At 36.2% G+C, this 25875-nt stretch overlaps 1 protein-coding gene across 5 annotated transcripts in view; it reads right to left on the reverse strand.

Annotated features, from left to right (window-relative positions):
- Nucleotides 1-25875, reverse strand: part of KIFAP3 (kinesin associated protein 3) — a 127048-nt gene that overhangs the window by 32590 nt on the left and 68583 nt on the right. For all 5 annotated transcript variants that reach the window (XM_060197862.1, XM_060197866.1, XM_007523791.3 and 2 more), the window contains 8 exons: nt 23598-23706; nt 21205-21317; nt 20036-20201; nt 18104-18229; nt 17212-17310; nt 14646-14731; nt 8529-8718; nt 4710-4809 (listed from right to left, as the gene is read on the reverse strand). In XM_060197862.1, the coding sequence (XP_060053845.1) occupies nt 4710-4809; nt 8529-8718; nt 14646-14731; nt 17212-17310; nt 18104-18229; nt 20036-20201; nt 21205-21317; nt 23598-23706 (989 nt within the window). The remainder of the gene's footprint in view (nt 1-4709; nt 4810-8528; nt 8719-14645; nt 14732-17211; nt 17311-18103; nt 18230-20035; nt 20202-21204; nt 21318-23597; nt 23707-25875) is intronic.

A 25875-nucleotide genomic window follows, 5' to 3' on the forward strand; every position in this document is an offset into this window, starting at 1 on the left:
TTTGTTGCCCTTGTTGTTTTATTGTTGTAGTTATTATTATTGTCGTTGTTGTTGGATAGGACAGAGAGAAATGGAGGGAGAAGGGGAAGATAGAGAGGGGGAGAGAAAGACAGACACTTGCAGACCTGTTTCACCGCCTGTCAAGCGACTTCCCTGCAGGTAGGGAGCCAGGGTCTGGAACCGGGATCTTTACATAGGTCCTTTTGCTTTGCCCCACATGCGCTTAACCCGCTGCGCTACCGCCCGACTCCCTTGCCCAATTTTTTTTTTAAAAAGTTTTTGACAGAAGGAATGAAACCCTAAAACACCTTAGACACAATGCTTTCCTATTCACTGATTAAAGCAGTCTTTCAGAATTTATTTTTATAGGATACACCGATCATTTTTGAAAACCACATGAGGGATTGTACTAAAGTAAGCACGAAACGTCACTGTTTTGTAATTTAATTGTAGTGAAAATTTTTAGGTATTTAAAAATCATATAACTAATGGGAATAAAAAGTCTTAAAGAAGCATTGCTTCTTTTTCATGCATATGTGGAATTTAGTATCAGTCTGCTTTTTTTTTTTTTTGACAGGATCTATAGATGATACAAATGCTACGCTATTGGTAAAACATTTAATATAATAGGATTATAAACCATTTCTTCAACTTTCAATTTTATTTCAGAAATCATTGTACAGTAAGTTGTCACATGATTAATGTAATAGTGGCGAGTCTCTATTTACATTGTAACATCTAAGCCCCTACACCTATGGATATCTGATATTTGATAAGGGGGCCAAAACAATTAAATGGAGAAAGGGGAATCTATCAAATAATGTTGGAAAAATTAGATTGAAATGTGCAGAAGAATGAAACTGAACACACTACATTTCACCACACACAAAAGTAAACTCCAAAATAAGTCAAGGACTTTGAAGTTTGACCAGAAACTACCAAACAGTTAGAGAAAAAATACTAGCAGCACTCTCTTCCATCGAAGTTTTATAGGCATCTTCAATGACACAAGTCTACTGCAAAGACAAAAACAAAAACAAACCAATGGGACTACATCAAATTGAAAAGCTTCTGCACAGCAAAAGAAACCACCACCCAAAGAGACTCCTTATAGAATGGAGGAATATTTTTACTTGCCATACACTAGACAAAAGGTTAATAAACAAAATACATAAAAAGCTCATGAAACTAGCAATATAATAATAATAATAATAATAATAATAAAATAAATGACCTCATCTAAAAGTAGGGAGAGGATATAAACAGAATATTCACAAAAGAAGATCCAAAAGGCCAACAGACACCTGAAAAACTGTTCCAAGTCATTGATTGTCAGAGATGCAAATAAAGGCAACTATGAGATACCACTACATTCCTGTGAGAATGTCATACATCAGAAAGGACAGTAACAACAAATGTTGCGAGATTGTGGGGGTAAAGGAGCCTATCTGCAGTGCTAGTGGGAATGTAAATCGGCCCAACCCCTGTGGACAGCAATCTAGAGAACTCTCAGAAGGCTAGAAACAGATCTCCTGGGGACACATCCTAAGGAAACAAATGGACTCACCCATAAAGATCTGTGTATATCTATAGTCATTGCAGCACAGTTTGTAATAGCCCACACCTAGAAGCAACCTAGGTGTCCAACAACAGATGAGTGGCTAAGAAAGTTGTGGTATAATCTCACACCTGAGAGAATGGCTTACAATAACAAACTAGGAAATGACAAGTGTTAGAGAAGCTGTGAAGAAAAGGGAACTCTGCTACATTGCTGGTGGGAATGCGGACTGGCGAAGCCCTTTAGAATAGTCCTTAAGTAAAAGTGAAATTACCTGATGATCCAGCAATACCACTATTAAGCATTTATCCAGTGGACAATCAAGCATGAATTAGAAAGGACATATGCACCCCTATGTTCATAGCTGCATTATTCTTAGTAGTCAGAGTGGAAGCAGCCTAAATGCCCATCAACAGATGACTAGCTAGAGAAGGGATATACATTCCATGAAATATTATTCTGTGATCAAAAAAGATGATACTGTCTTCTTTGGGACAAAATGGATGGAACTAAAGTGATTATGCTTAGTGAAATAAAGAGATGAAAGACAGCTACCAGATGGTTTCATGCATATGTGGAATTTAGAGATTTGATTTACATGAACTTGCCAGGGAAAAAAATTAAAACAAAACAGAAGCAAGTAAACTGTAAGGCTTGTGAGTACTAAGGTGGTGATCTTTGGGAAGTAGGAGGGTGGGGATATGAAACTTTGGTGGTGTGGTGTAGAACTATACACTGCAATCTTACAAACTTGTAACATATTATTAGTAAGAAAGAGAGGGAAAGAGAGAGGATTGTGGTCTATACAAATAATGGAATACAACTCAGATATTAAGAATTATGACTTTGGAAACACACAGACCTAAATTCCCATTTTGATCTATTATTCTACTTATGTGAGCTGGCTACTTGAATTATTAAAACCTTTTTTTCTCCATCTGTAAAATGGTTATAATTAAAGAAGATCAATACTTTTTAAAGTATCAATATTTTTTTTTTTTGAGCTGAGAATGCAGTTCAATCTTTATTCACGAGCGGGGATGTAGTTCAAAAAACTAATCTCTTCTTTTTTTAAATAATTTATTTCTTTATTGGGGAATTAAACAGTAAATACAATAGTTTGTACATGCATAACATTCCCCAGATTCCCATTTAACAATACAACCCCCACTATGTCATTCATCATCTTTCATGGACCTGTATTCTCCCCACCCACCCACCCACCCCAGAGTCTTTTACTTTGGTGTAATACTCCAAAGTATCAATCCAAGTATCAATATTTTTAAAGTAGATTATACACAGTAGATGATGGATGATGGCTGTAATTGTTATATTGGATTAAAATCACTTTTTACAAGTGATCATTCACCTTTTTCACCTCATCTTAGATGGAGTCTGAAGAAATCATATTAAGTGAGATAAGCCAGAAAGAGAAGGACGAGTATAGGATGATCCTACCCACACACCCACAGACAGAAGTTGAGAAATAAGAACAGAAGGGGAAACACAAAGCAGAATGTGAATTGGGCTTGGTATATTGCACCAAAGTAAAGGACCCTGGTGGTGGGGAGGGTGGGGTTCAGGTCCTGGTGCATGATGGTGGAGGAGGGCCTAGGCTGATGGTGAGAATGCTTTGTAAAAAACTCAGAATTTTACACTTGTACCAACAACTGTATCTACTTTAAACTATTAGCTCTCCATTAAAAAATAACAAATATCCATATCTAATATAGATAGAAACATCAGCATTTATCTGCAGTCAAAAGTCATTGCTTAAATGTAAAATATTTAAATATGTTCAACTCTCATTTGATAAGGCAGTTTCTTACCATGACAATTCAATACACTTATAAAACTATGTTTGAAATGTTATTATTTGGAACCAGAAATAGATCAATGAAAGGAATAATTTCAGAGTGGGGGAATTAAATCATAATTTAAATAAAATAAGTCTGAAGTACAAAATAGATTACTTCTGCTTATGCAGACAGGTTTAACATGAAATTTCAACTGTTAGTCTAAATTAAAATACTGTACCTCTAGAAATAACTTGAGGAGGAAAACATACTTTCTAGTGAGATTTGAAAAATACACGATACCTGAACTGGATCAATAGCTGGCTTCTTTCTCTCTTTCTTTCTCTTTCTTTTTATTTGATTTATCACAGCACTGCTCAATTCTGGTTTATGGTAGGACTAGGAATTGAATCTGGGACTTGGAAGCCCCAGGCATGAGTCTTTTTTTTTTTTTTTTTTTTTGCCTCCAGAGTTATGGCTGAGGCTCCATGCCTCCACTATGAATCCACTGCTTCTGTGGCCATTTTCTCAATTTTTGGATAGGACAGTGAGAAAGCGAGAGGGGAAGGGAAAACAGAGAAGGATCGAGAAAGAAAATTCACTTGTGAAGCGAATCCCCTGAAGGTGGGGAGCCAGAAGGGCTCCAACCAGGATCCTTGCATGGCTCCTTGCACTTCATACTATGCGCATTTAACCCGGTGTGCCACTGCCCAGCCCCCAGCACGACAGTCTTTTTGCACAACCATTAGGCTATCTCCCCCACCCTAAAAAGCTGATTTCTAGAGTGTACTGCTTTTACCATGAGGACAATCCAGGTTCAAGAAAGGTTCCTACCACACTGAAGGAAGCTATGGTGACTCCCTTTCTCACTCTCTCACTTCCTCTCTCTCTCTTCTTCTCTCTCTCTCCCTCCCTGGTATCTGCTAGGGGTAACTTTACTATAATTAATAAACAACACTGACATGTTACATTTCCTTTCCTTGAGTATTAAACAGTGGTGTATGAGTAACTGTTAGAATACGTGTATTGTATTTTTATTGTGGCCTTATTTCATATTTTATTGGCACTGAATAGTACTTCAGAAAACATTTACACCCAATGATTTGTCAAACATATCATTTGTTTTAATAGTCTGCATTTTCCAAAGTTATGACGCCTACTTTCTTCTGACGGTGACATCTTTGTTTAAATAGAAAATATGATTTCATAAGTTAAACTAAAATTAAATAAGCATGTTTTTGAAAAGTGTTTTTTCCCTTCCTTAATGAAAGAGACAACTGAGGAGTGAAAATAATTCTAACTTTTCAAAAGCAATCATAACACTTTACGTCAGATTTTTCTCAGAAGACTTTTACCTGCCAGAAAATGAATGTTGACCCACAACATCTCCATTCTGAAGGTGATAGTCATTGAAGAAGTCTGGACTTATGGCTCCTTCCGAGGCAATTAATCCATCTAAGAAGAAGGAAAATGGTAACCAGCTAAATGTATTTCTAGGCTATAGAAAAAAAATTTTTCTGTGAAACAACTTAATAAAAAATTACCTGTATTATTTAATTTGAAAAGAAAACTTACACTATGACATGCTATTTTCTGGGATTATTAGTAGAGGATGTAGTTAAGTGTACTTTCACGACAACTGAGCATTTATTGAGTGTTGACTATATGGCAAGTACTATACTAGCACAGAAAAGCAGGCTCTGCTTTTGATGTGCTTACAACCTTGTGGTGAAGTCAGAAAAACCTATTTAGGGAAGAGATTGAAGGACAAGAGCACTAAGAATAAAGTACAGTCCAGGGCTCTTAGTAAGTAGTATGTTAAGAGCAATACTTCCAGATTTTATGCCTAGAACTTTATTTAAACAAAATGATTAAAGGATTTGAGATTTCAAATAAGAGTATCTAAATAAACAATGCTTGATAATTTATCTGTCAAACCTTAAAACTACACAAACTTGCACAAACTTGGGTTAGAAATATTTGTTTTACAACCCCCTGTATTTTGTTAAATTCTATGGTGGTTCAATCTTCATTTCAAGCATTAATTATACAGTCATGCACTAAATTGTTAGTTATATTTGACTACCTACACTTAATGGCTCGCTCTACACCACTATACTTTTTGAGATCTTTTTCTCTTGTCTAGAAAGTGTTTTACCATAAAAATAAACACACACGCACACACACACACACACACACACACACACACACACACACACACACACACACACACACGGCCTAAATCTCTAGTAAAAAAAAAGCCTAAGTCTCTACTAAAACTTCTTGTTGATTTTAGACTGATCTTACTTTCTCATTTGCTCCAATCTAAGGTTCCAGATAACCTATTTTTGATAAATTATGTAAATATATTAAGAAGATTCAGAGGATTCAGAGGGGTGGGGGTAGACAGCATAATGGTTATGCAAAGAGACTCCCATGCCTGAGGCTCCAAAGTCCCAGGTTCAGTCCCCACATCACCATAAGCCAGAGCTGAGCAGTGCTCTAGTTAAAAAAAATATATATATCAAGAGAAAAATGTCTATGACAGCTTCATTTTTCATGCATAGCTGACTGACTAAATGAATTTCTGTACTATCTCTGGATATACAGTATCAAATCTAGGCACTGGCAGCATCTTATCTTCTATTGTGTACAATTACATCTTCAAAAATGCCAGACATATTTGTAATACTAAATGTTTATTTAAATACTTGAACAATCTCCATGAAACTTTACGCTGATTTCTATAAATGATTTTATTTTAAAATCATTTTATTAGAAAACCTTCATTTATAGGTTTGCTGTCAGAGAAGTCCAGCTCCATATCTGCCCAAAACAGGTGTCAGTATCCCTTTAGTAGCCTTTCCATCACAGAAAATTTCATCTTAAAGATCCAGCGAATTAGTGACATTTGGTTTCTGAGGAAATAGCATCTGCTACCTCTATCACTATTACGTGTTGTATCTTCAAATTGTAAAATGTCAAAATGAATTTTTTTTTGATTTGGATAAAAAGATCTTAGTGTTGCCATATGATATAGAAATCTAGCACTGTGTAGGAGATACCATATTCCCAGCACCATAAAAGATAAAGCAGTGTTCTAGTCTCTTTCTCTCATAAAGTAAATCAGTAAGCACATTTTAAAAAGAAAACAAAATTGAATACTGAGTGAGATAAAAGTTTTATTTTGGGTGGGTAGGTTAGTAATTAATTTACACGGAACAAATCAGTGTCAGTCTTCAAAGCAAGAAACCTGATTCTAAGAAAATCTGATTTCTATTAACAAAAAAAAAATCATATCACATATATTTTACATCATTTTACTTCATGAATATCTATCTGAGTGTGTACGGAACAGCTGCTTGCCATTACTGCCTAAGAAATTCTGGTTGGTTGATACTAATGACCTACTCCATCTGGTTTGAAACACAAATCAGTATATCATAACTACTGTAAAGTTCAGTCAGGAAGAAATCGATTTAATTTTCAGAGTAAAGTATCATTTTCCCAGGATTCAAGTGTCTACATCAAACATAAAATAAAGCAATGCTTACTGACAGTTTGAACAATATGTAATTGTGGAAACACATGGATAAGTAGAATGCAGGGAGAAAAAAGAAGCATAGCTTCAGATGTAATGACTATTATATTTTTTATTTCCAATCTGCTACAGATCTTAATTAGAAATCCTTTTACTTCTCTCAAGTAAATACTGTCAGAAAGGTACTATTAGTACTGGGAACACTGAAATACTTTAAAAGTCAAAATATGCAAAAATTTAGTAAACTTGTCCAACCTTATACCCCAAAAAAGTATGGCAGTATGGCAAAAAAAAATCAATAAGGTTATATTACAAGAAAGATTTATGTAAAAACTAAATTTCAGCTTGAAAATACATGCAGAGTTTAGAAGAAAAAAATTTCTATGAAGTCTCTAAATCTTCCCATCCAAACAGAAAGAAATCAAATATATGGGGTTTACAGTCAATATTTATACCTCTTTCCCATATTAGGGAGCTACACTCTTCCCTGATCCAGCTTTCTGTTCCTTTTCCAGCCATGACATCATCTTCCCAGACAATAACCTGGGTTCACCTGTATATCAGATTTCAGGCTCAGGGAAAAACAAAACAAACAAACAAACAAACAAACAAAAACTAGTATAGCCACAGTCCCTTTGGAATATAACTAAAATATGCCTACTAGCTATCTACAAAATGGAGTATCCCCAACTCTTCATCTGCACTATTTCAGCCTTTAAGTTCATGACTGATCAACAATTTGTTTAGCTTTGTAGGTTAACTCTCTTTTCAGGTACCAGGTTCCAGATGCTATCAGGATGCCAAACAGACTTCTCTGGACAGACAACCCCACCAATGTGTCCTGGAGCTCCGTTTCCGGAAAGAGAGAGACAAACTGGGAGTATGGATTGACCTGTCAATGCCCATGTTCAGCAAGGAAACAATTACAGAAGCCAGACCTTCCACCTTCTGCATCCCACAATGACCTTGGGTCCATACTCCCAGAGGGATAGAGAATGGGAAAGCCATGAGAGGAGGGGATGGGATATCAGGGAGGGGATGGGATACAGAGTTCTGGTGGTGAGAATTGTGTAGAGTTGTACCCCTCTTATCCTATGGTTTTGTCAATGTTTCCTTTTTATAAATAAATAAAAACAAAAAATAAATAAAATGGCATGTATAATCATAGATTACATCAACATATGCCCCACTAAAAGCAAGACTACTTTAGCAATAAAAGTTTAAAAAAAAAAAAGATAAAGTAAGTTCACTAATTTGAACCTACAGAAAAGTATGGCAAAATCAGGGTATAAAAATAAGATACATATGAACAAATATCGTAGCTTAGGGATACCTTTAGTTAGTGCAGAACAGAGTAAAATCAACACTGTATTTGCAAACAAATTCAGAAATAGTAAAAGCATTACTTTAAATTACACAGCTTAGAAAGTAACAAATTTCTAAGAGTAATTCATTTTCTTGGTGATAGCCTTATTTCTGAAAAGAATATTAAGACAAACTTAGAAAAAAATAAATGGTGAGGTAGCATGTTTGCTTGCCACTATGAGCAGAAAGCCTTCTCTATAATAAAGATATGAACAAGGTGAGCAGACTAACACAGACTTTCTCTTTTTTGTCTTGGTTATCATCCTACCTGAGTTGTAGAAAAGGTCAGGTCTTTCAAGAATATCTCCTTCATGGATATACGGCTCGATTCGATCATCCCCATACAAGTACTGCTCACTCTCATCCATTTGACGAGACTCCACCATCTCTAGCCACTGAGAGTTATGCCAGCGAAACTTCTCACTTTGAATCTTTTTAGCCCATTCTTCATCATATTCCTATTGAAAACAAACAGATATTATTACAAAAACCCATGACAGTATTCTCCGGGCACTCAGGCAATAGCACTTTTCTTTTATGAGATAAGTATCTGCAGAATAAGGATGGGTGCTGGTGCACCCAGTTGAGCACACATGTGACCACATACAAAGGCCTGGGTTCAAGCCCCTGGTCCGCATCTGCAGAGAGAAGCTTCACAAGTAGTGAAGTGGTGCTGCAGCTGTCTCTCTTTCTCTCTGTTCCACCTCCGCCCCCTTCCCTCTCAGTTTCTCTCCGTCCTGTCAAATAAAATAGTAATAATAAAAAGTTTGTAATGGTCTTTTCTTGGGGATGAGAGGACATAAAACACCTGTTTAGAATTATTTTATATAATAATGAAAAATAAATGCATATATTAAAAACATTTCTGGATTATCATGCACTAGAGGCAATGGCAAAAGCTGGAAAAGGTGAAATTTTATAAGTAATACTAAAATTTAGGTGAGAAATCAGATTCATGTTTCCAGAATTCTGTGGTTATAATTACTATTAGTATTAATGGCAGGTATTTAAGCCTTGAAGTTAGATCTTTTGCCATCTTTTGTTTAGAAGTGGAAAGGGGGGTGGCGCTAAGCTCAAGGACCGGCGTCAGGATCCCGGTTCGAGCCCCCGGCTCCCCACCTGCAGGGGAGTCGCTTCACAGGCGGTGAAGCAGGTCTGCAGGTGTCTGTCTTTCTCTCCCCCTCTCTGTCTTCCCCTCCTCTCTCCATTTCTCTCTGTCCTATCCAACAACAACGACATCAATAATAACTACAACAATAAAACAATAAGGGCAACAAAAGGAAATAAATAAAATAAAAAAATTAAAAAAAAAGAAGTGGAAAAGGGGGGGCACAGTGAAAATATTTCCTTGAGTAGGGGGAGATATCATAATGGCTATGCAAAAATGCTCTCATGCCAAAATCCTCTCATGCTTAAGGCTCCCATGTCCCATCCCCAGCATCACTATGAGCCAGAGCTGAGCAGTGCTCTGGAAACAAACAACCTTCCTTTCTAAAATAGTTTAATGCAAAGACAAATAACATAATCTGGATTTTATATCAACCACAGAGTTTAGCATCTTTCTTAAAATTTTCACTATTTCTTTAAGTGTCTAGCTCCTGCTTTGACTATGAGCTCCTAAGAAGCAATACCATGTCTTAGTTATTGCCATATCTACAACACCTACTCACAGAAAACAACCTTGACAAAGGGTTTTATAGAACAAATAGACCTACTGTTACAAGCAACATCTCAGCCTACATCATTCCTTACTTGCCCCACAATCTGTAGTTACTTCTTTTTTAAAAAAATTATTTATTTATTCCCTTTTGTTGCCCTTGTTTTGTTGTTGTGGTTATTATTGTTATTGATGTCTTCATTGTTGGATAGGACAGAAAGAAATGGAGAGAGGAGGGGAAGACAGAGAGGGAGAAAGATAGACACCTGCAGACCTGCTTCACCACTTGTGAAGCGACTCCCCTGCAATTGGAGAGCCGGGGGCTTGAACCGGGATCCTTCCTTGTGCTTCGCACCACATGCACTTAACCCAATGTGCTACTGCCTGACTCCCCTGTACTTATTCTGACTAGCTATCCATCGAACAACTCATGGGCAGTGTCACTGATGATACAGATGTAGAAGAAAACTAGGATAGTGCTAATATATATATATATATATATATACACACATATATACATATATATTTTCCCTTTTGTTGCCCTTGTTGTTTTTTATTGTTGTTGATGGCGTCGTTGTTGGATAAGACAGAGAGAAATGGAGAGAGGAGGGAGGGGAAGACAGAGAGGGGGAGAGAAAGACACCTGCAGACCTGCTTCACCACCTGTGAAGCGACTCCCCTGCAGGTGGGGAGCCAGGAGCTGGAACCGGGAGGCCTTATGCTGGTCCTTGAGCTTCACGCCACATGCGCTTAACCCACTGTGCTACCGCCCGACTCCCAGTGCTATCATATTCACTATTCTGGAATCTCTACCCAGTTCAATTTATCTTCTATAGCTATCCTTAATGAATCAAGTTAAACGGCAATCCAAAAGGCCAGAGTTTTTATGTTTGTGTCTCAGTCTAAGTTTATAGCTGTTAATATTATGATACGGTATAACACAAAGAACACTGAACTGGGAATCAGAAGGCTAGATCTACTCCTAGCACTGATACTAATATAAATATACAACCTCCTAAAGGTTATTTTAATATTTCTTGGCACCAGAGTCGTTATTTCTAAATGAGACAACTCTAAAATTTACTCAAGTTCTAAAATTATATAAGTATATACTTACTATTAATGTAATTTATAATATTGTTGAAATAATTACCCCTCCCCCAATGGGGGAAATGTGGCAGTGTACCCTTGTGACAACAAAAATTGTGTAAATCAACATTTCTTCAAGAAAGTGATATTAAAGTTGGTGGAGGAGAATGACGAACTATCCCTCAAACCAAAGGCTACTGGCAGTATAAACAGTTTATTCTCAACAGCAGCAACTGTACATGAATTTCCAGTGTCAAATATTAAATAAATTCAATATCTGTCAATTAAAATAAATTTCCTCTATCCCTGCTCAAATCTCTAGTTCCCTCTTATGTGACCACCTCCAATGCCAGAAAATAACTACGGGAATTTAGGAATGTCTCAGCTCAATACAGCCCAAATAAATCATCAAAATATATTCGTCAAGCATGGAAATATTCTAGGACTATAGCGGTTTTTCTCATTTTTGAAATGCTTATTTTCATAGGGAGCATATCCTGATATCCTTTCTTTGAGACTGCATTTATTTTGTATTGAATGAAAAACATGGGCCAGAGAGATATCTCACTGGGTAGCCTGTGTGCCTTGCTGTGTACACGGTCCAGGCTCAAGGCCTCATACTGTACAGAAAGTGGTGTAGCATTGTAGGAAGCTCTGATATTGTAGTATCTATCTATCTATCTATCTATCTCTTCTACTCTCTATCTTTTCTCTCTCTCTCTCTCCATTTCCCTCTCTGGTGTGCATGCGCTATTTGAGTGAAAAAGTAGCCTGGAATGGTGAAACATATTCCTCGGATCTTAAAAGCAAAAAGAAAAACATGTTTTGCCTTTTATTTTCTTCTAAGCTCTTTATATTAGGATCTGTTTATACAGTTGCCAAACAAAATTTCTAAAACACCACGACTTAACAGTTTAATTTTATATGTACTATGTTATCTTTTTTGAAGTCCCATATCATTTTTCTTTACTATTGAAGCACTGAAACATTATGAAGCTGTAACTAGCCTATTACCAGAGCCTGCTCACTATCAGGAAAACTCTGTCACTGGCTTCCGTCACACCTTGTATCTGATTAACACACTCTAGGATAACATAGAGCTACATAGATCTGCTTTGTGTTCCAACATTAACTGATGGAAAACAGATTTTTCTTCCTCTTTTAATGTGGCAGTCACCTAATTGAGAATGTAATGTGGTAACACTTCTTCATACTAAATTAAAGTAGATCTAGAGTCATTTAATTGCTCATTAAGATTAAGGGAGTAACTGATAAAAAATGTCTTTTATAGCTTAGGAAATTCTCCCAGTGCTATGTACACGATATGTGTATTAAACATGGACATAGTTAGACACACATATATAACTTATGGCTTTTATACATATACTATCTATATATGAACAGTAATGTCCAAGGGTTGCCCTTGGCTTTGTTTTTCCCCTTTGTTTTTATAACCAGATCTCAAAGTACATTTGTCTCTTCAACCTCTGTTCAAAGCAAAGAGAAGGCCCATTTATTTGTACAGTATCATTTCAAATAATATGCTCAATGAATCACACAATAAAAGATACAGCTAAATAAAATTTATTCAAGTAAGAAATCACGATTTTATATTTTTTATAAATCCAGTGGTTATACCAACTAGGGGGAAAAAAAAGCCAATGCTTAATATAGCCTAAGACTGAGAGGTTATATATGCACATTTACATATACAGACACAAATTCTAAAAATCTAAAAATATTCTAATATTTTCAATTTGAGGTTTATAAATAGAAAGAATGAACTTCAAAAAATAAATAAGGGCTAATCAAGTTTGTCTCTTTAACTTTGACTTGGTTATATAACTTAAGAAATAAAAATGACAAAAATCTTCAATTAAAAATCCACAATAGCATAAAACAAGCAAAAGCCAACTCTATCACCCCTGGAAAGACCATTTTACACATTTCTGTCAAGAACTTATTTAAAAATCCCTGTTCTGTTCCTATTCCCAACCTGGAAGTCAATTGTAAGTGGCTACTATCTACCCATTTATCCAATTCTTAGTTACTGCATGCTTTTAAAAATTCTTAGGTAATGTGAATTCTAATGCTAACCCTACTCCAAACCCTAAGAAACTTTCTAACTTCCCTTTTCAAGATATTATGAAACAACAGAACTGTCTCCCCTACTGGAAATAAGTACTAGTAAATTCGGGTTCTTTGTCTGACAAAGGCTTCCCTAGTATTTTTTTATATATAGAAAATATAACTACTTCCTTAAAAATGACCTATTAACCTATTTTCATTTATCTCATTTCAATACAAGCCTTATTAAATGTTACGTCTCTCCTGAAATGAAAAGAGCATGCTGTTTTCCAAGTTTGAGATACCAGAGTTAGCTGTTAATTCCAGATTACTAAAATACACACATACAGCCCATGGTAAAAATTAAAGGTACTAAATGAGAAAGGGCTGCCAATTCAAAATCTCAGTAACAGAAGCCTGTATAGTACCAAACCATTTACAAGCCTATGGTAGTTAAAAAGACAACAGCTTTTTAATCAAAGAATCCAGGTGTAAAGTTGAGTCAAGATTTTTTTTCTTTTCTTAATCATTAAATATTTTTTGTTGCTGTCACTGGGGCTATACTGGTTTCTTTCTTTCTTTCTATCTCTCTTTCTTCCTTCCTTTCTTTTTTCATCACTAGAGATTACCCACTCCAAGCTGACTTTTTTTTTCCCCCTCAGATATATATACTTCTTCATTCAGAAGGGGGGTGGGGAGGGAGATATAGAGACTACAATACCAGAGCTTCCTCCAGTGCCATATCACTTTTTGTACACCTTTTGAGGCCTTGAGCCTGGACTGTGTACACAGCAAGGCACACAGGCTACCCAGTGAGATATCTCTCTGGTCCATATTTTTCATTCAATACAAGGTAAACGCAAGTCTCAAAGAAAGAAATTTCACTAGTGAGTGCAGTGTGGAATGATTCCCCTATAAAATCTTGTTGTAACATCTTGTAATTTTTTAAACCATTATTAAATCACTAATTAAAAATATTTTCTGCATATTTAAATTCTTATTACTTCACTAGTGAATTTAATCAAACATATAAGGAAGAAATAATAACCCAGAATTTTCTCAGATAACAGAGGAAGGGGACATTTGCGATTCATTTCATAAAAAGATTATTGATCTGAAGCCAAAACCAGACAACTTAAAAAATCCCCTGAAGAAAAGAGATGGGGGGTGGTAGGAATTCACCTGGTTGAGCCCACATGTTACAATGTGCAAGCAACTGTGTTAAAGCCCCTGGTCTCCACCTGCAGGAGGGAAGCTTCACAAGGGGTGAAGCTGAGCTGCAGGTGTCTTACTTTCTTTTTCTCTCTCTCTTTCTCCCCCTTCTCTCAACGTCTGTCTCTATCCAGTGAATACACAAAACAATAAAAATACAAAAAGAAAAAAAAGAAATTCTCACCAATATTCTACATGAACATTGTGTAAAACAGGTTATGTAAGTTATACAGCAAGTTATTTACAGTCCTGTATCCCAGGAATACAAAGTTATTTTAATATAGGAAAATCATCCATAACACTATAATTTTTCTACAAAGAAAGTCTATTATACTTTGTGTAGAAAGAAAAAATACTTACTGCTATAATATCTAATGTATTGTCACAGACCTTTCGGATTTCATTGTTTTTATCATGCATCAGGTCTATAAGATATGCTGGAGCTTCTGTTTACAAAGTTAAGGATACAGACTGTATCTGATGTTGAGGTGATCCAATCATAGCAGAAAAACTCACATTAAATTCAAATGCTAATTTGAATAGTTTCAAAATTTAAAATCATTAATAAAGATTTTAATATTTCATTAAAAAACAAAGAAAAGGACATAAGACTGATCAAGTCAATCTCAGATATACAATTTCAGTCAATTTTCAGAAACATAAATATTCTAAAAATAACTAAAGAGGGAGCTGATAATTCAACTCTTCTTAGGAAAATTAATTTTAATTTTTAATTAATTAACACAAAAGAACAGAAAAATAAAGTCACAGTAGAACCCTGTGTGTGGGGCTGGGGAACCCCATAAACTTGAGCTAAGCAATGTTCTGGTCTTTCTCTCTGTATCTCGCTCTCTTATTAAAATAAAGCAAAGAAAAATTAACCCTACATATGGTTACTATAGGAAAGAAAAAACAAAATATGGAAGCTGCAACTAGATGTTTCAAAAAGAAATTTTTTAAAAATATAATACAGGGAGTCGGGTGGTAGTGCAGTGCGTTAAGCACACGTGGCGCAAAGCGCCAGGACTGGCAAGAATCCCGGTTCGAACCCCCAGCTCCCCACCTGCAGGGGAGTCGCTTCATAAGTGGTGAAGCAGGTCTGCAGGTGTCTTTCTCTCCTCCTCTCTCCATTTCTCTGTCCTATCCTACAACGACAACATCAATAACAACAATAATAATAACTACAACAGTAAAACAACAAGGGCAACAAAATGGAATAAATAATAAATATATATATTATATATGTGAATGTACAATATAAATTAGAACTACAAGAAAATAATTTACCATAAAAAGTAAAAAATCACTTCAGCTGATTAAAAAATTATTTATAGTAACACGGGGTAAATAAAAACAAGCAATACTCATAAGGAGAAGGTAAAAAGAAAAATTAAGATTGAGTCAAGATGGCTGCAGGAAGACAACACCTAGGGGACTGGTCAGTTGTGCAGCTGGTTAAGCACACATAGTACAAAGCTCAAGGACTCGCTCAATGGTCCCGGCTTGTATGGGGGACACTTCATAAGCAGTGAAGTAGGTCTTCAGGTATCTCTCTTTCTCTTTCCCTCTTTATCTCCCCTCCTCTCTCAATCTTTTTCTGTCCTGTCAAATAAAGCGGAGCAGTGGATTTGCAACACAAGTGCCAAGCTCCAGCAATAACCCTAAAGGAAAAAAAAAAAAAAGACAACATTTAGATTTACTCTGCTCAAAGAAATCTCACAGATCCTGGAATCTCTGAAGAAAAGCAGGATTTCCAGGCCAGAAGGAGAGAAACTACAGAGGAAGGGACAAAGAGAAACCATGGTGGAAAATTATAACCCACTTACCAATTGGCAAAAGGGTGCTGGGGTGGACAAATGTGAACCAAGCGGTGTCGTATGCTTTACATTGGCTTGTTCTAGCCCCCCCCCTCCAAGAGAATTGGATGAGTCCTGTTAATTTCGCGGGCCTGCTTGGCCCCGCCCCAAGGGACCCTGGGAGAGGGTTCCGGAGTCCGAGAGTTCCTGAGTTCCCCAGTGACCGAGTTCCTGAGTTCCGGAGTTCGAGAGTGCGAGGGTGCGAGAGTTTCTGAGTTCGAGAGTAAGGGAGAGGGTTCCTGAGTTCCAGAGTAAGAGAGAGTGCTTGCGCCGCCGCAAAGAGACAGCAGAGTTCTGTTTGGTGATTAGTTTGTCTTAGTTTGTGAATCGTTGTTCCTGAATAAAGAAATACAGCTGCCCTGCCCAGCCGTTGTCTCCGCGTCTCTGTTACCCGCCATGAAGCTAGCCAGCCCGGCAAGAGCCCACGAAATTTTAACAACAGAGAAACCATGGTGGAAAATTATAACCCACTTACCAATTGGCAAAAGGGTGCTGGGGTGGACAAATGTGAACCAAGCGGTGAGTCTCCCACTGAACCTCCAACCTCATCCCCCAGCACAAAGGCAGCTTATTGATGAAGCAGGAGCGGCCAGTGAGACAGACCCCCATGGAGAGAAACTTCTCCTCCAGACAGATTTCAGGACTTCCCAGAGAGTACAACTTTTGTCAGAACACAAGGGTTATGCCTGTGACCTTGTATAGAGGTAGATAGTTAACAGAACACTGCTCAGTTCTGGCTTGGGGTGGTACTAGGGATTGAACCTGGGGCCTCAGAGCCTCAGGCATGAAGGTCTTCTTGCATAACCTTTATGCTATTTCCCTAGCCCTATGAGATATATTATTGAATGTATTAGTACTCCACTATTAAAAATATGATATTGCATGGTTTGTAAGTGATTTTGCTAAGTGAAATGAATAAAGTGAAAGACAACTAACTACTAGATGCTTTCACTCACGTGAAATATAGATAACAAAACTGCAACAACAAAATCCAAGAAAAAAAAAACCCAAAGATACATCTTTTCTACATAATTAAATGTCATTATCTACTGTAAGCACTGAAAGGATACGTGTTTCCTTGATTATGACATCTCTTGTAGCTTGGTGAAAAACCATCTGATAGAATACATATATTATCTGACACACAAATTCATCATCTTCTTGTTGAGCTGAAAGAAAATTGAGTATTTCAAAGTAAAAGAGTATTACATTTGTAAGGAGAATAATAAAAATATATATATTGGGAACTAAGTGGTGGTGCACCTGGTTGAACACATGCATTACAGTGCACAAGAACCTAGGTTCAAGCTCCAAGTCCCCATCTGCTCTACAAGTGATGAAGTAGTGTTGCAGGTGTTTCTTTCTCCTCTCCTTCTCTATCTTGCGCTCCCCTCAATTACTGTCTCTATCCAAAAATAAATAAGTAAATAAATATTTTTAAAAAGAATAAAAATACTGAAAGAGGCAGAAAAAAGCAGATTAAATTGATCCTGAATAGCTTTATTTATTTATTTTTTTAATTTTACTTATTTTATATTTACTCCCTTTTGTTGCCCTTGTTGTTTTATTGTTGTAGTGATATTGTTGTTGTTGATGATGTCGTTAGTCATTGTTGGATAGGACAGAGAGAAATGGAGAGAGGAGGGAAAGACAGAGGGGGAGAGAAAGACAGACACCGGCAGACCTGCTTCACCGCCTGTGAAGCGACTCCCCTGCAGGTGGGGAGCCGGGGGCTCAAACCGGGATCCTCACGCTGAATAGCTTTATAACAGCAGTCTTTACTTAAAGGTCTTTGATATTATCTAGTTAATCCTAGTCATGGTTACACTTAACTCATTTTTCTCAGTCATGCAATTTAATTTGTTAGGCAATTAATATAAAATGATAAAATTTCATCATTACAGATTCTATCTTAAAAGTTAAACTGTTGACATATTAGCATAAAAATACATTATGACTTACCGTTCAGCAATTCAATGAGTGCAGGAATTATCCCAGATTTTGCTAATAATGCAGCACAAGAATCATCCATAGATACTGTTCCAATCATTATGACCACTTCTAAAACAAGATCATCTTCTGCAGCACCTAGTAAAATCAAATAACATAATGTTTTCATTAAAAAGTCCTAACCTAGGGCCTGGGAGATAATATCAGTTTACAAGCATGACAGCTTGCATGCCTAAGGTCCCAGAAGTCACAGGTTTAATCCCGGGCACCACCTTGTGCCAGAACTGAGCAGTGTTATAGTCCTTTCTTTCTCTATTCCTCTCACATTTTTATCTCTCATAAATAAATAAATAAAGGAATTTTAAGGGTGTATTTTTAAAAAACTTGATCCAAATCCTTTTATATTACTAAAATTTCAAGTTATAGAAAAGAGACCAGAAGCTCTTACATCAGTTCTTATGGAATCTATCTAAACAGGTTTATAGATTTGTCCTTTTTTCCAGATTTACATGTTTCTTGATGACAGTTTGTGATGGGTTAGGCAACAGAGAAGTATAAATGAGTCTTAGAACACCCAACTAATCATAATGTAAACACAGGATATGGAAGACTCATTTAAATATCTGACTTTTACAAGCTTTTAAAAGGCAGAACAACCAAAAAATAACAAGAAAGCAAGCAGGATAGGAAAGAGAAAATAACATTATTGTACAGCTGGAGAAACAGGCCAAGCTGAGAAGGCAAGAACTTGCACGCTGAAGGCTCCTGGTTTGATTTCTGATGCTACATGTGCCTAACCGGTGCTCTGGCTTCTCTCTCTCTCCCACCCCTTGCTCCCTCATGTGAAACCATATATTTCATATGAAATAATAATCCTTTGGCCCACCTGAATGTTAGCTGTCAGGCTCGGGCAAAAACTGGTATAAAGTCATAGGCCCCTTGGAATATACGTAAAATAGACCTACCAGCTTTTTCCAAAATGGAGACCCCAAATTTCATCTGCTATATTCTTGCCTTTAGGTTCCTGATTATTAAACTATTTGTTCCACTTTATATTTTAATGCTTTTTCAGCCACCTAGTTGCAGATGTTACCATGACACCAAACTGACTTCCCTGGGCAGATGATCTCACCAATGTGTCCTGGAAATCCACCTCTACAGAGCCCTGTCCCACTAGGGAATGATAGAAACAGGCAGGGAATATGGATTGACCTGTCAACGTCCCATGTCCAGCAGAGCAGCAATTACAGGAGCCAGACCTTCCACTTTCTGCACCCCATAATGATCCTGAGTCCATGCTCCCTCAGGGATAAAGAACAGGAAAGCTTCCAATGGAGGGCATGGGATACAGAACTCTGGTGGTGGGAACTGTATGGAATTGTACCCCTCTTATCCTATGGTCTTGCCAATCATTATTAAATCAATAAAAAATGAAAAGAAAAAAATAGATAGGAAAGGATAAAGATTTTTCAATGTCACTCATATGTGATATATTAATAACAAATGAGTTATATAAAGTAACAATATATTTTTGGACCATTAAAAAAAAAAGAAATAAGAAAACAAATCTTTAAAAAGAAAAAGAGAACATACTGTTAGGTCCATATAAGGGGAGATACGGTGACCTCCTTCCTGGGAGAGCTAGAGCTATGGGAATAAAATGTGTTACCCAGTATAAAAATGACCACAAAATAATTCTATAGCAATCTATCCACTAGAAAAATATCCACTAGCAAAATAGCTCACCTGGATAGTGTGTTGCTTTAGTGTGTATAGGTTAGATCTTGGCACCACCACATTGGAGGAAGCTTTAGTGCTATAGTCTCTCTCTCTCTCTCTCTCTCAATAAATAAATAAATAATGAATGAATTAATGAATGAATTAATGAATGAATGAAAATGAAAAAACTTAGTAACCGTGAAGAAGTGAAAACTTAGTACAAACCTGGTTTTAGTTTATCCTTGAGGTATGGGACCAACTTATATTCCTTAAGAACCAATTCCCAGTCTAAATCTGGAATGGTCAAATTTGCAAGAGTTCCCAAACATTCAATCACAAACTCCTCCTCTTCGTCATTAGAGATCTGTGCTGCAAGGTCCCCAACATAATCCTGAATAAAACAGAATTTTTAATAGACATTTGAAATGTAATTTCTGCACAAGAGCAAATATAATCATTTAACCTATAGAAAGAAAAGCTAAGCATCAAAGATGATCCATCTGTTTCAATAAACCCGATTCAATTAAAGTGCTCAGGAAATCTATACTGAATTGATTCAAGATAAGAGAACTGGATTTAGGTTGGGTCAATGAAAGCCAACAAAGCGAAAAGAACATTAAAGCAGCTGGAGATAGAGCTCATGCTTTGCACCCAGGAAGCCCCAGGTTTGATTCCCAGTACTGCATATCACTAACTGCTCTCACGTTCACTTCTTTTTCCTCATATAAAATAAACCTTTTCTTTTTAAAGTTAGGAAACAGGTTGAGATTTCTAGCAGTAAGAGAGTGATTATAAAAATGTCAACTTGGAGCAGTCTGTAGGGTTGCACAACTGGTAGTACAATGGAATTGTACATCAGGTCTCAAGTTCAAGTCCCAGCATCACATATGCCGGAATGATACTCTGCTTCTGGTTCCTCTCTGGTTCTGACCACCCCCCATACACACACACACACACACACACACACACACACACACATCTTATTTTAAAAAGTCGACTTGGGTGAAGAGTAAGTATCTGATGACAGTTCAGGAAGAATTATATTTTCTAGGACCTATGCAGTAGTTTGCCAGGGAAAGTGCACATTACCCTGTACAAGGACAAAGGCTCAAGGCTCTGATTTCTATCTGCATGGGGAAGTTTCACAAGCGATGAAGCAGTGCTAAAGGTGTCTTTCTTTCTCATTCTCTACCTCCCCTTACTTATCAATTTACCTCTATATCTCTATGAAGAAAAAAAAAAAGACAAAGAATGGTCACCAGGAGTTGTGAATTCATCATGTAAGCACTGAGTCCCAGCAGTAACCCTGGTAGCAATTTAAAAAAATTACATTTTCTAAACTGCACTTTAGAACCCCAATTATTATGTTAATAGGTAGGAAAAACTCTACTTGCAATAAATAAGTTCTTCGTTGGTCCATCATGCTGAGAAATATTCCTTATCATTTTCATCAGTAAGGGATCCTTGAACTTCAGAGCCCTCTTCATGAGCATCTTCAGCCCATTTCCTGAAAAAGGAAAGCATAGAACGCCTCAATAAAATTGTTTCACTTAAATAGATTTTTGTCAAAGCCTCAGTAAAACTGTTTCACTTAAATTTAATAGATTTTTGTCCATAGGTCTAAAAAAACCAATTCCACGTAGCAAAATGTATAGATCTTAAGAGCACAATAATTCTGAGAAGTGTATACCCTTATATGTATATCTATATTCTATATCAAAATGCAGTTTCCAGTTACTCCAGAAGGTTCCTTTGTGCCCCTTCCAGCCGACTATATCTGCTGATTATGACCACGTTTCTTCCTCCTCCTCAGGATTTGCCTTTTCTTGGTAGATTTCATATCTTACTATGCATGAGCCTAGGATTTAAGCCCCAGCACCATGTGGGAGCACCATGAATAGCACCATAAGGAGTTTCCAGGATGGAGTGGTACTATGGGTTCTCTCCCTCTCTCCTTTTCTTTTCTTTCTCTCTCTCTAGTAAAGAATAAAAAAGTATGTATAAGGAGCCACACAGGTGCTATAAAAATAATACAAATAAGTAAAAATAAATGGAATAAGAATATATGCTTTTTTACGTGTCTGCCTATAGAATACTCTTGCCTCACCTTGGGTAGAATTTGAAGGCATCATGATAAGTAAGATAAGCCAAAAAGAGGAGGGCAAATACCAAATGATTTGACTTATAGGAGAAATTAAGAAATAAGGAACTTAAGGAATAAAGGAGAAAGGGAAACCATAAAGTGAAACTTGGACTGGGTATGGTGTGTTGCACCAAAGCAAAGAACTCTGGAAAAGGGGGAGGGGGGAGGTAAAGAGAACTTTGGGGTCCTGTTGCATAATGAGAAGGACCTAAGTTGTGACTGAGAGTGTTCTACAAAGAACTTTCACAGGGAGAAAGTGTGAAAATGAGAAATCATACCCACCTGTCAATAACTGCACTGTAAATCATTAACCCCCAATAAAAAAATGAAAAAAAATCAAGTCACTAATTAATAATGAAAAATAATGAGCACTTTTGTCCCAGAAAAAAATATACCTAGGAAGTTATCCATATAATATAAAAAAGGAAATCTGTAGAGATTCAGAGAAAAGTAAAGCAATATTGCTTTTAACAGAAAAGGAATAGCAACAAATTAATCAAAATAGCAGATTAAACAATATGTAAATGCATTTGAGATAATTTTACAGCTATTTACAATGCTGTTTTATAAAAATATTTAATCACATGGAACAATAGTCAAGACAGTATTAACTTTAAAAGACTTTATTGCTACATATATATAGGAGAGTCACAATTTCACTTAAACATAATCAAAAACATGGTAGCAAAATTACTGATGGTCATCTCCAGTTAGTGAGAATAAAATTTTTGATTTTTTTCCATTACTTCCTTGTATTTTTTTGTTTAGATAGAGACAGAGAAGCAGAGAGGCAGAGATAGTGAAAGAGACCATAATACCAACACTTCCTTCAATGTGGTAGGGCCAGGTTCAAACGTGGGTCATGCACATGGTAAACCAGCACATTAACCCAGTGAGATATTTGACCAGGCTCTTTTATTTTTTATAATGAATGTGAACTGTATTCCAGTAATCTTATAATTTTATAAACGATTATCAAATCACTAACAAAAAATATAGTACATTAAATAAAAAAAGCTTTTTAAAAATCATTTATTTTTTTTTTATTTATTCATTGGATAGACACAGCCAGAAATTGGGAGGGAAGGGGTGATAGAGAGGGAGAGAGATAGAGAGACACCTGCAGCCCTGCTTCACCACTCATGAAGCTATCCCCTGCAGGTGGGGACCGGAGACTCAAACCTGGGTCCTTGCACACTGTAACATGTGTGCTTAACCAGGTGTGTCACCACCAGGCCCCCCAAAAAACTATTAAGTACACTTTTATGACACAATGCATGACAAGTCATTTTACCTACACACTTGAGAAATATTCAGTGTTTTGTAATGAATCGTCTTACATTGCAATAATCCTTTGCAAATAAAATGCTTTTTTTCCCCTAAAAAGTATTTTTAAAACGCAAAGTTCAGTTAAGGGTAATTGACCATTATTTACAAATTCTTACTAGGGGCAGTTGTACTCCAAATATAAAGATAATCTGAGTCTAACCTTTAAGAACTATTGTTGTAATTTAAAAAAAAAATACTAAACTACTTAAAAGTAGGATTTCTACAGACAAACAGTTCTTAATTCTTTACTCTTTTTCAATATATATCAATTGCTATGTGGTAAAAGAAGCTATCTGTGATGCTCAAAGCACTAACCTTCACAGATAAGCTGTACATTCCTTTTGTTAGCAGCAAGATTAATGCAGAAAGAAATGAGTTCCAAGTCAATTCGTTCATCTGAACATTCAAAGAGCATCTTCATTAGCTACCAAGAAGCACAGGGCATATTTTACTTAAACACACAAGCCAATCTCCAGAATCAGTATTTTATCACAATACCATCATAAATTACATGTTAGAAATAATGTAATACAATTACACTTCCAATCCATTTTAGAAATGGTATGCTCTAATAACTGAAATAAATGATTAATGAACCACTCAATGCCCAGCATAAAAAAAAGAACTTCCATAGTTCTTGGAAACATAAGATAAATATCAGATAAAGCCTTTGCAGTGAAATAATTAAAAATACTAGATGGCAGCTAAGTACTCTGTGAAAGACCAATGTTTGTGCAAAATGTATAAGATAGGATAGAGTCTGTTATCTCAAGAACCAAAAGAACAAACACATGGGTATAGGAAGGGAAACAGAGTTGTGAGATAAGAAGGCAAATGCCAGATCCTGTAAGGTCCTAAAGTGATGTTAAGCACTAGGGCTACCTCTTCAGGATAATGAAAAGCCATTAAAGGCTTCCAAAGCAAGGAAAGTGTCAGGATGAGATTTGTATTTTAAAAAGATATGGCCAGTTAAAAAAAAAGAAAGAAAGAAAGAAAGAAAGAAAGAAAGAAAGAAAGAAAGAAAGAAAGAAAGAAAGAAAGAAAAAAAGAAAGAAAGAAAGAAAGAAAGAAAATTAATGAAACAGGGTGAGGAAAATGTGATAAAATCATCTGATAGGTTAGAAGGAAAGTACAGGAGAGGTACTGGCTGCCTGGATAGGTGGGCAGAGAGATGAAAAGATGAGTTAAAAAATACTTTAGAAAAGAATTTTTTAAAAAGAGAAAAAAAGAATAAAAATGTGATTTCACAACTAACTGGATGTTCAGGTTTAAGGAGTCAAAGATGGCCCTCAATTTCCAGCACTGAAGCAATAACATGGAGGGTGATACCAATATTCTCTACATCAGGGAAACTAGCATAGAAGGAAACTTGAAAGGACCAGTTATTTGAAATATGCTGAATATAAGACTGTGATAGTCTATGATAGATATTCAGTAAAAGGAACAAATATAGTTTTGAGTTTAGAAGAAATGTTTAGAATGGAGGGCTAAGTTTAGAAAATGTCAAATGTTCTAACTGAAGTTGTATACCAGATCCAATCACTTAGGCATAGGTCTAAAGTGGGGATTATCTTTTAATTGATTAGAGGAAAGGAAGAGAAGTCTTACATGCAACACACAGAAAAGTAGGAAGAAAGAACTAAGTGATTTATGTCAATGAACAACACTTAGACTTATTTTTGGTAACATTTAGTTGCTACAATAAAGGAAAAACAAACTTTATGCTATGGTTTTGAGAAACAAGTCCTCTGTTATTTCTAAATCAGCCAATTAACTTAGCATACATTATGTAAAGACATTTTTCTTTAAGACAAATTGCTAACATATGGCAGTTAATTTATAACCTGAAATTTTCTCGTGTATTGTCTTTTCAAAAATATTTATTTATAGCCCCCACACCTATGGACATCTAATTTTTGACAAGGGAGCCATAAATATTAGGTAGAGGAAGGAGTATCCTGGGTTGGGAATGGCATTGGGAAAACTGGATTGAAACATCTAGGAAAATGAAACTGAACCACCTCATCTCACCACCAACAAAAGTAAACTCCAGATGGATCAAGGGTTTGGATGTTAAACCAGAAACTATCAGATACTTAGAGGAAAACAATGGCAAAACTCTTTCCAATCTAAGTTTTCCCAATGTATTCAATAACTCGAATCCATTTGCAAGGAAAACAAAAACAAAAATAAACCATTGGAACTAGATCAAATTGAAAAGCTTTTGCATAGCAAAAGAAATCAACACCCATGGTCCAGGAGATAAAGCATTAGTAGTGGATAAAGCATTGGACTCTCAGGCATGAGGTCCCCAGTTTAATCCCTGGCAGCACATATACTAGAGTGATGTCTGGTTCTTTCCTCCTATCTTTCTCATAATAAATAAATAAAATCTTTAAAAAAAAAAGAGGAAGAAGAAACTAACACCCAAATAAAAGAGACTCCTTACTGAATGGGAGAAAATATTTCTATGTGATGCATCAGATAATAATAATAAACAAAATATACAAAGAGCTCAGCAAAATCAGTAACCAAAATCAAATAACCCCAGCCAAAAGTAAGGAGAGAATCTGAACAGAATCTTCACTAAAGA

The sequence above is a fragment of the Erinaceus europaeus genome, chromosome 9, assembly GCF_950295315.1.
Source record: "Erinaceus europaeus chromosome 9, mEriEur2.1, whole genome shotgun sequence".
Classification (NCBI taxonomy): domain Eukaryota; kingdom Metazoa; phylum Chordata; class Mammalia; order Eulipotyphla; family Erinaceidae; genus Erinaceus; species Erinaceus europaeus.